The sequence below is a fragment of the Ascaphus truei genome, chromosome 1 (genome assembly GCF_040206685.1).
Source record: "Ascaphus truei isolate aAscTru1 chromosome 1, aAscTru1.hap1, whole genome shotgun sequence".
Taxonomy (NCBI): domain Eukaryota; kingdom Metazoa; phylum Chordata; class Amphibia; order Anura; family Ascaphidae; genus Ascaphus; species Ascaphus truei.
The window spans coordinates 469504842-469519937 of NC_134483.1; the positions used below are offsets into that span (position 1 = coordinate 469504842).

The 15096-nt window shown below is 40.9% G+C and overlaps 1 protein-coding gene across 1 annotated transcript in view; it reads left to right on the forward strand.

The window, feature by feature from the left end:
• The first annotated feature begins 14100 nt into the window (after positions 1 to 14100).
• CORIN (corin, serine peptidase) overlaps positions 14101 to 15096 on the forward strand; it is a 330632-nt gene continuing 329636 nt past the window's right edge. Inside the window, exon 1 of the mRNA XM_075566957.1 lies at positions 14101 to 14353. Within this exon, the coding sequence (XP_075423072.1) occupies positions 14282 to 14353 (72 nt within the window). The 5' untranslated portion in view covers positions 14101 to 14281. The remainder of the gene's footprint in view (positions 14354 to 15096) is intronic.

The following is a 15096-nucleotide window of genomic DNA, read 5'->3' on the forward strand; positions in this document are numbered from 1 at the left end:
TTCCCTGGAGCAAAAGCAAGAAGAGCCTCTGCTCGAAAATCCCGCCGAGAGTCCCGCCTACCTGTGACGCAGTATCCGGTATCTGGCATCCGGTGACGTCACTTCCGGTCTTGAGGAGCACAGTGTCTGGAGGAACGCTGCGGTGGATTCAACTGCTTAGCCCAGGAAGGAAAGATTCTATTCGCCTAATCGGCGCTCATTGTCTGTGTCCTAGAGCCGTCTTGTGAGTAGCTTTTCAGTTTTACTCTACCGGATTGGCTCGATCAGTGTTGCATCGTCCCACATTTTATTATTTTATAGTTGTATTAAACATTTTTTATTTTCAGCTTTGCGTTTGTGTGTCTTGTCTGTGCTGGTTTGTGAGTCTATGTCTGTGATTTTCTGTTAGCTGTGTTGCACTAAATTCTGTTTTTTGTCATTCCATGTTCCATATCTAACGGAGGACATCACATCTGGTCATCCCTTAATTATAAGATTACATCATTGGGACTTGAACTTTATTCATCTGGATATCCAGGACTATTACCTAATTGGACATATTAGGCGCCGGTATCGCTTTCATGTACTTGAGCTGCTGAGACTTTGAGCACTAGTATATACAAACACAATACCAAGCAAGGGAACCATTTTTAACTTTAATCGAATATAAAAAATTGTATAGACATTTGGTCTTAATAAAGTGTAATATTTTAACAGACTCAGTGTGAGCATCATTGGACCTATATAATTTATGGTCTGTTGTGCGCCAATAATAGGGATTTCTACTAGTAAAAAATGGAATAAAAGAATCTGTCTTATTATTTTCATGTTGGTCATTTTTTACCTTATACTGTAAGTCAGCATCTCTGTTCTTTCAATGGCTTTCACTTTTTGTAAGGCCTTGTCTACCGTATTTGCATTGTACGATCTCTCAATAAACCTGTCTCTGAGGGAAGTTGCCTGGGCACTGAAGTCTTCATTTTTAAAGCAGTAACGCTTCAATCTATGAAACTCTCCATATGGTATGTTATCTAACCACTGCTTTTTATGTTCACGTGTTACTAATAGGAAGTGTTATAGCTAACGAGTTTGAAAATGGTTTTTGTATGGAATGCTCCATCCTCTACCCTTATTTCTAAGTCTAAGAATTCAATTAGTGTTTTACTATGGTTATATGTAAATTTTAGATTAACAGAATTGTCATTGATGTAGTTAAAAAAATCCTTTAATGCATCCTCTGTACCGTTCCAGATGATGACAACATCGTCGATATGCGCCGAATATGTTGTTGGACCATATTGTACAGTATGGTCCTCCCACCAAACCATGATCTGGTGGCATAGCTTGGCGCGAATCTGGTGTCTATCAAAGTACCCTTAAGTTGTAAGAAGTGGTCACCATAAAACCAGAACGTGTTGTGTCCTAGAATGAACTCTATTTGTTTCACAATAAACTGTGCTTGTTCTTCCGTGAGATCCCCAATTTTGGTAAGGCTATATAGTATGGCGTCACATCCCTGCACATGATCTATACTGGTGTACAGGGATGTGACGTCACACATAGCCATGATATAATTATCTTCCCACGTGTGGCATCCCAGAATCTGCAACATTTGTGCTGTATCCTGCAAAAAGGATAACATCTCCTTAACAGATGGCTTTAACAGCACATCATTGTATTCTGAAAAGTTCTGGGTTAAGGACCCAATCCCCGATATTATGGGCCTCCCAGGGGGATTTTTTATATCCCAATGTATTTATTGGATATGGTAAAATACTGGGGTGACTGAGTGGGGTGTATGAATATATGCGTATTCTTTGTCACCCGGAATCCCAGAAGTTAACCCTTCATCCAGTATATCTTTCATCTCCTTTGAGAACTCTGTGATCGGATTTTTATTTAATTTTTTATATGTAACAGCATCATACAACAGTCTATGTGATTCTGGCATATAGTCTGCTGTATCTAGGACAACAACACCACCCCCCCTTGTCCACTGGTTTTATTACAATATCCGTATTTTCTGAAAGTTCTTTCAGAGCTTTGGCCTCTTTTTTAGTGATATTTATTTTGGATTTGGTGGATTTTACGTCCATCTTTTCAATATCACTCTCCACAAGTTTTTTTAAATGTTTCTACAAATGGTCCTCGAAAAAATGTCGGAAATGTCCTTGGACAATTTGTTTTCTGACATTTTTTTCTGTATTTGATTTTAAAAAATACCTTTTTAATGTTAGCCCCTAACATACTTTTGAAGGTCAATGTAAGTCTGACGTTTATTAGGTTTACTCGAAGGTACAAAACTTATACCCTTTTGTAAAACTGATTCATGATGTTTGTCTAATTTGAATTTACATAGATTAAATATCTCCATTTTTTTAGCTGTTATTTTGTCATTCTTGTTACTTCTCTGGTGTCCTCCTCTACATCCTTTCTGTTTTCCTCTTTTCTCTTTAACGACTGAGATATGGTGTTTGTGTTACTGTTGTATTCTCTTTCCTCGCAATGATATTGTCTGGCTTCCCTTTTTGCCAGTATGTACCTCGTTCTAAAAAAAGATTGTTCTCTCTCTTTTCATTTGGTTTGGTTTGTTTGTCTTTTTTTCTTTTTGTTCCCTATTCTCACTTTGTTTAGGGTAGTGTGTTTGTCTCTCTTTATCTCTAGGATTTCCCCATCTTCTATTATCTCTATCATATTGCCCATTGTATGGTTCTCTTTGGTGGTAGTTTCCATACCTGCCCCTTGATTTGTGTTGGTTATAACCTCTATGGTGTGCAATTGGAGTATGATTAGCAAAACTCCTATGTTGATAAATGTTCCTATTTCTGGGTATGCTTCTTTCTCTCCTGTTATCTATAATATCACTTATTTGAGGTTCTTGTTTTGTTGAATTCTCCAAATGAATATTTATAAGTTTCCCATATTTTTTCAATTACCATAGCATTTGGTTTCGTAATCTTGTTTGTCTCTTATGATTTTTTTCTTTTTGATTTGCATAATTCCAACTTCTGCAGTACTTTCTCTATTTATTTTTTTTAATCTCGGTTACACAAAATTTGTATCCCTCTGATTCTGTGTATGGCTCCAGTTTAGCTTGTATTTCTGTTATCTCACAAATCTATTTGTTGTAACGTTGTCCCCCTATGTGTTATTAATAACACCATTAATTTAAATCAACTGCTATCAAGTACATCATGCCATAATTCTATAAATTCATCATTGTGATTATTTATTTATTTATTTATCAAATATTTTACCAGGAAGTAATACATTGAGAGTTACCTCTCGTTTTCAAGTATGTCCTGGGCACAGAGTTAAGACAAATAATACATGGTTACAAATACAGTTACATAAATGAACAGGGTATACATTATATACAAGACATTGCGTGCACAGTTAAAGAAAATATATATTATGGGCGAATGAAACAGTTACAGACCAGATTAAAGTGTGAGACAGCCTTAGATTTGAAAGAACTTAAACTGGTGGTCGATGTGAGAGTCTCTGGTAGGTTCTTCCAGTTTTGGGGTGCACGGTAAGAGAAGGAGGAACGGCCGGATACTTTGCTGAGCCTTGGGACCATGAACAGTCTTTTGGAGTCTGATCTCAGGTGATAGGTGCTGCATGTGGTAGGGGTGAGGAGCTTGTTCAGATAGCTGGGTAGCTTGCCCATAAAAAATTTAAAGGCAAGTCAGGAAAGGTGAACTTTGCGCCTAGACTCTAGTGATGACCAATCTAGTTCTTTGAGCATTTCGCAGTGATGTGTTGTAGTTGCATTGGAGAACAAAATGACAAATTGAGTTGTAGAGGGTGTCAAGTTTGCTAAGGTGGGTTTGAGGTGCCGTGCCATATACTATGTCTCCATAGTCAATAATTGGCATTAGCATCTGCTGTGCGATACGCTTTCTGACCAGGAGACTTAGGGAGGATTTGTTCCTGTAAAGTACCCCTAGTTTGGCATAGGTCTTGGATGTCAGGGTATCAATGTGCATTCCGAATGTTAAGTGGGAGTCAAACCATAAGCCCAGGTATTTAAAACTAGTGACAGGGGTTAGGGTGGTGTTAGCGTTGGTTCTAATCTGGAGCTCAGTCGCTGGAAGCTTTAAAAATTTAGTCTTGGTCCCAAATACCATTGTTACAGTCTTGTCAGTGTTTAAAAACAGTTTGATTTGGGAAATCCAGTTTTCGAGTCTCAAAAAGTCAGACTGAAGTATGTGTTGAAGGTCAGAAAGGCTATGGCTGTGTGCATATAGGATTGTGTCATCTGCATACATGTGTATGTGGGGCCTTAAAAAATTATTAGTCCCCTCGGGATCCTCTTTGCTTCAATATATTTTTGTAGTGTTGTCAAATCCCACCACTGTTTTATTTCATTTTTCATCAGTTTCTCTAAATTTTGAAACTGGAGAAAAAAAATTCCTCATCCATTTCTGATTATTCTTCTGTATCTGTATCTACAATAATATCAGTAGATGTATTGAACACTTCATTCAACTTTGTAGCTCTATTTTTCCTAGATTGGAAAAGTGAATATGTTTCCATTGTGATATTACAAAAGCAGCCTTCAAAAAGAGAATAGAATACGTGAACAAGAAAAAATGGTGGGCGCTGATGTATATTAGCTACAATGTTGTGGTGGTTCGACGTATCACAATTTAATTTTCTAGATTGTATAGATTTCTGCTTCCTGGGTGAAGGTGAAGGGGATCTCAACTCCCTAGAACATATGCAATAAGTAGAAAAACACTCTAGTGCATAAAATCTAAAAAAAATAATAGCCCCTTAAGTTATAAGTGGTACCAAGGTTCCTAAAATAAAAAATATGCCATTTTAAATTATAAAAGAATTTCATTTAAAAATTATACACAATTATACAGATAATAATAACGACCAATACCAAACTTTAAGTTCAGTATACCTAAAACCTTGTTCAAGCTTGAACCATAAACCTTATATTTAATCAACACATAATAAACCATAGATATTAATCAAAGCAAACAATTTCTCACACAAACTAATTGATTAATGCAGTGTATTGGCATTCAAGGAATATATTCACAATGAAAGTCTTTGCTGCAATTGAATTTGCTTGATGTATTAGGCACTGTGGCCCAAGTTAAAAAACCGTTGAAGCAAAAAGAATGTCTATCTCCACTTTACGTCTCTAATAGGGATTTGTTATACCCTCTTCCCTGATTGCAGGGGAATAGGTGATCACAGTTCAATCTATTTTGAATTTCCACCCTATAGGGATGTTATTACAGCAATATGAACTTACTCCGTAATGTTGAGATAGAATGCTGTTTCCAGTGAGCTGTATATATATATATATATGTTACCTCTCTTCAATAATAGAAGTGATTTGAATATTAGTTGCTTCAGGCTGCGTCTGGTGTAGAGAGAACAGGAAACGGGGGCGGTGCACAGCCGAAGAGAACTCCACCAGGCAAGGTAAGTACAGTAAAACTTCTATTTACTGGCACATTTGGGTTAAAAAACACTCTAACGCGTTTCGCGCGGAAGGCGCTTTATCAAAGAGACGCTTTGATAAAGCGCCTCCCGCGCGAAACGCGTTAGAATGTTTTTTTAACCCGAATGTGCCAATAAATAGAAGTTTTATTGCACTTACCTTGCCTGGTGGAGTTTTCTTCGGCTGTGCACCACCCCCGTTTCCTGTTCTCTCTATGCTGCTGTCTGAATTGGAGCACGCCGCGCAGTTCAAGCCACTTTGCCTACAAGGAAGACAGTGAGTACTGCTACAATGTTTATGTATCACATCATGAGGCATGCCACTGGTTACTACTACTTAATGATTTAGATGAGAACAAATAGAGTAGGGGGAGCGAGGGATCAGTAGACATACATCAATAAAATCAACCGCGATAAATCTTGCATAAAGTAAACCCAATGCAGTGGGGTTGGGACAGGAACTATAAGATAATAATATACAGTAGAATATTATAGATACTTACACGGCCGTGTGTAAGTACAATCCAAAGAAGGTATCTTTGTGACGGAATATTGACGCCTCCACAAATGAGTGCAGGGGGATCTCCAAAGGGTATCTATATACTAATGCAAATACTCACACGGCCCAGTGTGAGTGAGGGTGCAGGGCAGATGTCTTTAAGGTGGAATCAGTCTGTCCAGGGTGGTTGCGGGTCAATTACATCAGGTTTTGCCCATGTAGGGCTATAGCTGATCTGTACTCCTCTCTTGCTTATGCTCAGCAGTGTGACTCTCCGATTCAGCGGTGTGTGGGGATAAGTGAGGCACAGTCTTAGCAGTATGCAATAAAAGGTATTTATTGTGTATAAAAACAATACTATCACACTCACATCAATAAAATAATAATGCTCGAAACCTGTTCCTGTTTTGTCCCACGGAGGCTTCCGTAGAAAGTCCCTTCAGCAGCATCTGCAGCCGGGCGGATTTGTTCCAGCTATCTGCACCCCGGACGCGGGGCCGGAGCGGATTACTGCTAGAGTGAACCATACGGAGGAGCAAGGGGATATTATTTTATTGATGTGAGTGTGACAGTATTGTTTTTATACACAATAAATACCTTTTATTGCATACTGCTAAGACTGTGCCTCACTTATCCCCACACACCGCTGAATCGGAGAGTCACACTGCTGAGCATAAGCAAGAGAGGAGTACAGATCAGCTATAGCCCTACATGGGCAAAACCTGATGTAATTGACCCACAACCACCCTGGACAGACTGATTCCACCTTAAAGACATCTGCCCTGCACCCTCACTCACACTGGGCCGTGTGAGTATTTGCATTAGTATATAGATACCCTTTGGAGATCCCCCTGCACTCATTTGTGGAGGGGTCAATATTCCGTCACAAAGATACCTTCTTTGGATTGTACTTACACACGGCCGTGTAAGTATCTATAATATTCTACTGTATATTATTATCTTATAGTTCCTGTCCCAACCCCACTGCATTGGGTTTACTTTATGCAAGATTTATCGCCGTTGATTTTATTGATGTATGTCTACTGATCCCTCGCTCCCCCTACTCTATTTGTTCTCACGTTTCCAATAAGGGCTTCGGATTATCCCTTCTAGGGGTTGAAGCAGAAGGGACCGTAAGAAAAACTCTGCAACAAAAGAGAGTAACCACATTATTGGTGTCATCATTATCTGATACTAAAGGTAAGCGCCTGGTCTCCCCCATTTAATGATTTAGATGGCTGTTTCTTCAATCAAGTTAATGTGATACCTCATACTCACTGCATATATTCCTACAATTGTTGGGCAAATGGAATTGTTGCATTATATATATATTTGTTCACTGCTGCACATTTCTGATGGACATTTAACTGTGTTGATGGTTTGGATGCACTGTTTGGGTTCACTATATAGTTGACTCTGGTAATCTTCTGCGTCTGGTGTAATATGTTTGGATTTACAGGCAAGTGTTTGTGTAGTCATACCCCTGGGTTCTGCTACATGGACCGGAGTTGTCTCCTGGTCCTCGCAACAACCTGGTGCTGCACCAATGCCTTTAGATGATTCTCCGCAACCTTGCACAGCAATCTCTTTGATTATTCCTCACGCGGACGTGTGCAGGGAGATTCTCCTTCTCCTCTGCACTCCGTTCTCGGATGCTGCTTTCCTCGCACTTGCCTGGTGCCGGATTGACGTTGTATCCGGTTCCCAGCCTCACCAGTCGGCTCCCCCGGCGTCCGTTCACTGGTGTAACTGCAGATATCTCCGTCAATACTGCTCGGTATAGGAATACAATATAGTCCAACAACATCTTCGGTGCGAATCTGGTGCCATGGCGTCGCTATATCAACGATGTGGTAATCATCTGGATGGGTACAGAGGATGCATTAAAGGAATTTTTTGAATACATCAATGACAATTCTGTTAATCTAAAATGTACACATAACCATAGTAAAACACTAATTGAATTCTTAAACTTAGAAATAAGGGTAGAGGATGGAGCATTCCATACATAAACCTAAAGGTAAGGAAAAAAATAGAATGTATTTTATTTTTCATTTACAATTTTTTTTAATTTTATTTGTTTGGTGATTGCATTTTTATTTCAGATATTTATTACAAGTGTATTTATGTATGGCCCTTCAGGGCTATACATACATACATACATAGATATATACATACAGTAAGAAGAAATGGTTGTTTTGGCAAATGCTTTGCTTGTATGTATTTTAAATGTATATTGGTTCTTTGATTTTAAATTTGTATGCTATTTATATTGCATATTGATGTAGTGTTCTGGCATTTTTGCTGGTGTTTAAATTGTTTATTTCTGGCTTTTGATTGGTGTTTGCTTCTTGTTTCAATTTTTTAAATTGTTTTTCACATATGATATCACATTATATATTTCTGACTCTTCAGGAAAGAGTGGCATACATATACGTTTGTAGTCACATAAGATCACATAACAGATAACATTTATCTTAATACAATTTATATGTCCGTATTAACTGTATGGTTCCCCATACGCTTGTGGATTGAATGAGGGTGACTTCTGATATACTGTATAACTATAAGTTTGCCCACTCTTGGGGTTCGTCAATTTTTTATTAAAGAATAGATTAAGAGAAAAGGATAGAAAGAAAGAGGGGGGGAGGGAGGGGGTGGAGGGGAAAGAATAAGAGTGTAGACCAACAGTGTTCCTGCTTCTCTTCTATTAGCCACCCCGTCTCTTTTTATTTTTGTTTTTCCCTACCCTGGTTTAGTTAGGATGGGGACAATAGGTCCCAAACTTTGTGGAATTTCTCCACTTTTTGAGAGAGTTGGGCCGAGAGAAGTTCCATTATTTTAACTTCTTTCAATCTTTTGTTTACCGTTTGTTTGGAAGGCGCATTGATGTTCTTCCAGGCCGCTGCTATTGAGCAGCGTGCGGCCGTGAGAATAAATCTAATCAGTTTGCCCACTGGGGAGGGGACCTCCTCAATAGGTTTTTCTAGTAGATATGTCACTGGGTCCAAAGGGATTCTCAGCTCCATGGTTTCCTGCAGCATATTTTGGATATGTGTCCAGAATCGTTGTATTTTTGGGCAGAACCACCATATATGTGCCATATCTCCTCTCAGGCCACACCCTCTCCAGCAGAGATCTGGTGTGCCTGGGAAGATCTGGCTCAGCCTACTCGGGGTTAGGTAAAACTCGAATAAAATGTTATATATATTTTCTTTCGTGGTCGTGCAGATTGATGTTTTAGCTGCCGATTCCCAGATATCCTCCCAGTCTTCCCTATCTATTTCTATCCCAAGATCTTCAGCCCATTTCAACATATAGTTATGATTTTGTGGAGTGGATGACGAAGTCAGTCCCGTGTATATCCTCGAGATCAGACCCTTCTGGTGCACCTCTACTGTGCATAGTCTTTCAAATTTTGTTAAATTCGGAAAGCTCTTGTTCTGCGATACTGATTGCAGAAAGGGCTTAATCTGTAGGAAGCAGAAAATTGGAATATCTCGTGCTTGGTATTTTGTTTGCACCTCTTGGTATGTCATTGGTTTGCTTCCGATCACCAGATCTTCTAATCTTACAATATTGAGCTCCCTTAGTTTCTTAAAGGAGTTTTTTATGCACCCTGGAGGAAACTCAGGGTTATTATATAGGAGTTAACAATGAGAGATTCGAATTGAGTGCGTATTTCTTTTTGTTTTTGGACCAGATCTCCCACGTACACCTCATCGATCCCAACTCAAACCTTCCAGTAGGTCCCTCGCTCCCCGCCCCACCCCAGAGGGTCGATGTTAGGGAGCGAGGAGACACAAAGACCGACTCCATCTGCAACCAGCTTGCGGATGCGGGGTCGTTATTCCATGACACCACTTGTTTCAACTGGGACGCTTGATAGTATTTTGTTATATCAGGTACCCCCATGCCCCCTCCCTCCTTGGGTGCCAACATTACTGATCTCGCCACTCTTGGCCTGGTGTTTCCTTTTTAATGTTGGATTATTTTTTTACTTTTGATTTGGAATGATGCAGTTTATTTAGATATTTATTTTATTTAGTCATGGTTTTGTTTGATGTTTTAATTGTTTATTCTGGTCTTTATTTTGGATTTGATTAATTGATTGGTGGTAATTTTGTTCGGATTACTTCTTTATTTATTTTTAGTTTGAGATTGTTTTGAATGCATTGGATCTTGTTTGTGATTGTTTTTTTTAGGTTGACCATTGGCTGGCATAGTGTTAAATCATGCCCATATTATATGTGCATGATGTATCCACTGTGCCATTCAATTCTTCTATTAGCATAAGTAATGAGTTCATTTTGCAATGTAATGTTTTTTTATTATTTTATTTATTCCTTCACCATTTCTTGCGATAGCGGTAAATCAGGCCCATATTATATGAGCATGATTTACCCCCTGTACCAATGAATGAGTGAAGGGTGGCGGTAGTTGCCTGGGGAGTGTGGTTAGGCCTCCTGGGTGGGTAGTTGGTGAGGGTGGGTTAACCCCTCAATTACTATAGTGGTTACTAACCAGTAAAGTGATTAAGGGGTTAGGGGACATTAGATTGTATTTTTTATTGTACTGTATTTTGTGGACATGGACGGTGATGAGGATGAGGACGGCCTTCATCGTGGCAGCCTGGCAGGGGTGAGTGCAAGTTTTATTTATTTTATTTCTGCAGCTTAATGTTTTATTTGTAATGGACAAATGCACTATTATCCATATCTGGGTATGTGTACTATATGTGTTAGGGGGCAGGAGGGGAGGGTGTATTTATTGCAAAGTATTGGGTGTTATATATTTTTTTGCCACACGATTGGTACCGCAGGCCAGCAGGGACCCCCGGACTCTGACGGGGATCACCCGAGGGCCCCGGACTCCGGCGGGGATCACCCGAGGGCCCCGGACTCCCGTGGGGAATATCCGAGGGCCCCAGACTCCCGTGGAAAACATCTGAGGGCCCTGGACTCCCGCGGGGATCACCAGAGGGTCCTGGACTCCCGCGGGGTCACCGGGGACACCCGCCGGCCTCCTGTATTGTGTGGTGAAAAAAACGTAAACAATGATTTTTTTCATGGCTCCATTTCTTTTGCGCCAGACTTTAACTGGTGCAAAAATCTGGCGTACTTTTAAAGTACGATTCACTTATCACTGCTTAGTGAATCGCGCTGACGATTGGACGTATTTTTTCATTGGCTGAAAAAATGCCTTTTACGGCCGATAAAGCACTGTTATTACTGCTAAGTGAATCGCGCAGCAGGCAGTATCGGTCTTAAAAGCCATTTATCGTACTTAAAAGCAGTTATCACTTCTTAGTGAATCGCCCCCTATGAGTCTCAGCAGCTGTCGCGGAGCCAGTTTGCCTCTATCATGACTGTGCTTACTGAAATATTTAATATGGTTTAGACGTTGTACACAGAGCTAAGTTGTATGATGATTTGTATTTTTGATTATATAAAAAGCCTGTTATGTGTTCTCAAGCGGGGCCATTGAGGTCTCCACCAGGGGGAGGATGTAACCAAATCCCCTATGAGGGGATCTGCCCGGCTTTTGCCCTGAGCTCCGCACGATTGGGAGTGTGGGTGCGGCCATTTTTTTTAGTCGCGCTTGCGCAGTGCGGTGAAACGCGCATGCGCAGTGTCAGGAGTGCGGCGCCCATCTTAGAATGGCTCTGCGTATGCAGCAGTGGGTCCACATGTCTCAGAATCCTCAGGTGGGAGGGAAGACCACATGGAACTGTCCCTGCCAATGGGATTCGAGCAGGAGAGAGGAACAGGATATTCTCTGTGTGCTTGGAGTACGCGCTTCCGTCTTGACTGAGGAGTGAAGGAAGAAGGTAGTGTCCAGGGAGCTGTGCTTCCTAGACTAGGCCTAGATTTTGCCCCTAGGCATGAGTTAGGCCCTGAGACAACTCTTCCCAGTAATATAATTACTGCCTGGTGGCGGACGGCCACGCAGCGTTCTGCGGCCTGGGACTAGGTCACAGAACCCCGAGACATTGTGTGAGACCCTCCGGCTGGATCTCACACTGCGAGGAGGATCAGGACCCTTAGGAGAGAGGGGAATTGTGTTGGAGGTCCCGCTACGTGGGACCCATGCCAACACACCACTTCAAGAAGCACCTGGGTACTGGAGTACCCAGGCAGGTACCCAACATGCACCAACATCTACAGGGGGTAGCGCTACCTCACATTTGGGTGGGATTTCTGGGAAGGACACCAGGGGTAATTGGTGCCACAACACCTTCAGTACTTTGGAGGAACCACTAAGTGTTGGGGCCATTGCACTATACTGTTTTGGTACCTGATATTGTGTGTTATCTAAGTTAGTGTGTCTACAGTAAAGATTAGTTATATACATTGTGTGGTGTATTACTTACTACGGTGTATTGGTTCCTGTGCGGGGTTATCCCGCCAACGCTGGGATCCCTCATAGTTGGAGGTGCTGCACTGCAAGGAGAAAGAGCTCACCCCAGGCTCCCAGAGACTTAGGCCTCCTGTGAGCAAACAGGTACAGCAGCACGCGTAGTTGCCCGCGTAGTTCCCTTAGGCATAGGGAAAGGGGATATATATATATATACTATATATATATATATATATATATATATATAAAAAAAAATAGAAGAAAAAAGCGCCCAATCCTAGTGCATTACTGTGCAAAAAATGGTTTAATTCCCAATAAAAGGCTCATAAAATGAACTCACAAACATAAAAGATAAAAAAGCATTGTATGAGTAATACTCATGCTCCAAAGGATCTGTAAGCGCTGCTGCTCTTCTACTCTGCTCCGTGACACAACTGCATCCAGTACAGCCCTCGTGTATCTCTGCCAGCAGGAACTCACGTTATCAGGCTCCTCACAGTATTCTTTCCCCGGGAACACACCTCCAGATAGTTTAGGTTCCCACCGGGGACAATGTTTGCGGCGGAACGAACAGATGACGTCACGCCGTGCATGGAGATGGCAAGCAGGAGAATGTCAGGCAGAATTCATAAATCAACGCTGCAGGAATCCACAGTACACCTGGCCCTATGCGTTTCAACAGCTAAACTGTTTTCATCAGGGGATGGACTATGGGTGTGCTAGACACATATATATACACCCACACATCCATATACACACACACACACACACACACACACACACACACACACACACACACACACACACACACACACACACACACACACACACACACACACACACACACACAGTGAGAGCAAATGGAAATATTGCTGTGTGCTCCTTTGCATGCCGGCCTGCAACCCTGTTTTCACCATTATCGTCCAGCATACAGTGCTTCCACTGCAGCAAGGGATTCTGGGAAATGACATGCAAATGAGCACACACTGCCACCTTTTCCTTCAAATCCAATCCATTTTGACATGGACCCCTATGAGCTTATGCTTGCTGCATTGCACAGCTTTTCTGCACAGAATGGGTTAGATGCATAGCCAGTAAACATAAACACTGACAGCTGTTTCAACCTTTTGGGTCTCAGCAGTATGAGGCTGGTTATTCTGGCTTTGCAATTTGAAGCTTGGATAGGTATCCACCACACATTAGTTAAGTTATGGTGGGTAAAAAAAGTGACAAAAAAAATCCTCCACTGTAAATCATATAGCAAATGGAAATATTACTGTGTGCTTTATGGTGGAGGTTTTTTGCCACTTTTTTTTTTACCCAACATAACTTAACTAATATATATACATACATATACACACACACACACACACACACACACACACACACACACACACACACACACACACACACACACACACACACACACACACACACACACACACACACACACACACACACACACACACACACACACACACACACACACACACGTGTGTATGTATGTAGGTATATATATATATTTATATATATATATGTAGAGGTATCAGTACCGTGTTAGCCGAGCTTCAATAATTTTTATTATATATATATATATTGTTTAAATATCTGCGTATGTATACATTATTTGTATTGGATAATGTTCTATATAATCACTAATAAGAATATGGGCTGTGTCTTTGAAGGTCTGGAAAAGGTCTTCCAGTTGAAGAAACCTCTGGTGCACAAAGGGTGTCTCTTCTTCTTGCTCCATCAGAGGCGTGTCATGGGATGGGGTGGGGGGGGGGGGGGGTCGCGCGGGTGGAATATGTCGATCTGACAAGGTGCTGAGACCCCTTGCCCTCAGCACGTGGAAAAGACAGAGAGGATAAGTGATCCTCCTTGTCTGCGGGAAGCATGTGAAAAGGAAATCCAGAAGGGAAAGTGGAGGAGAGAGAGAGAGAGAGAGAGAGAGCTGGGAATGAGAGAAGCCTGAGTATGCTGTCAATGCAACAGTTTGCTTCCCTGTCTCCTGAAGAGCAGTACCAGCAAGTCATCTGCACAAACAGGGTAAGCTCACCACTACATGATGGTACTATTACCGTGCTATGGGCAGCCTTGTATGTACTGTAGTAGCGATCAGAGCACTGCAGCATATTTGTGAAAACACCCCATTCTCCAGGTTATGATCACTATATACTGTACCTATTACAGGGCTGTGATCATCGTATATCTTAAGATCTCTATTGCATATCACTGGGGATATATGCAAGATCATTACATACTGTATTATGTTATAACCTGTTATATGATAACATAGTTATCAGGGGAAAGATAAACACATGGCTTACGATCACTTACATGGATAGGAACATTACATACATTATGAACCTGTATAGAATCTTTTATAGGATAGCATGACTATATTATACGACTTATAAAGGGGTACAACCAATACCTTGTGTGCTTTAACCAGGGTATGATCACGGTGATATGTAGTTTGCAGGATGTGATCACTTTTTCATGAGCTTTTTATCCACTGAGAGATCATTAGATAATGTGCATTTTAGAGGATCAGTAAACCACATGATGTGATTTCCACGATTTCCTCATGTTAAAAGCACTACTTTATGTACCTTTTATAGGGGGCTATAATATAACTCTGTTATGCGATGAGAGTTTCTTTGGAAAGATATGTAAATTAAATTAATAAAATAATGTACCTGTAGACTACATTTACGATAACAATTAAGTAGGGGACGATATAAAATACAGATTTGATGTGCCCATGCTTTAGATAAGGATTTTTGCAG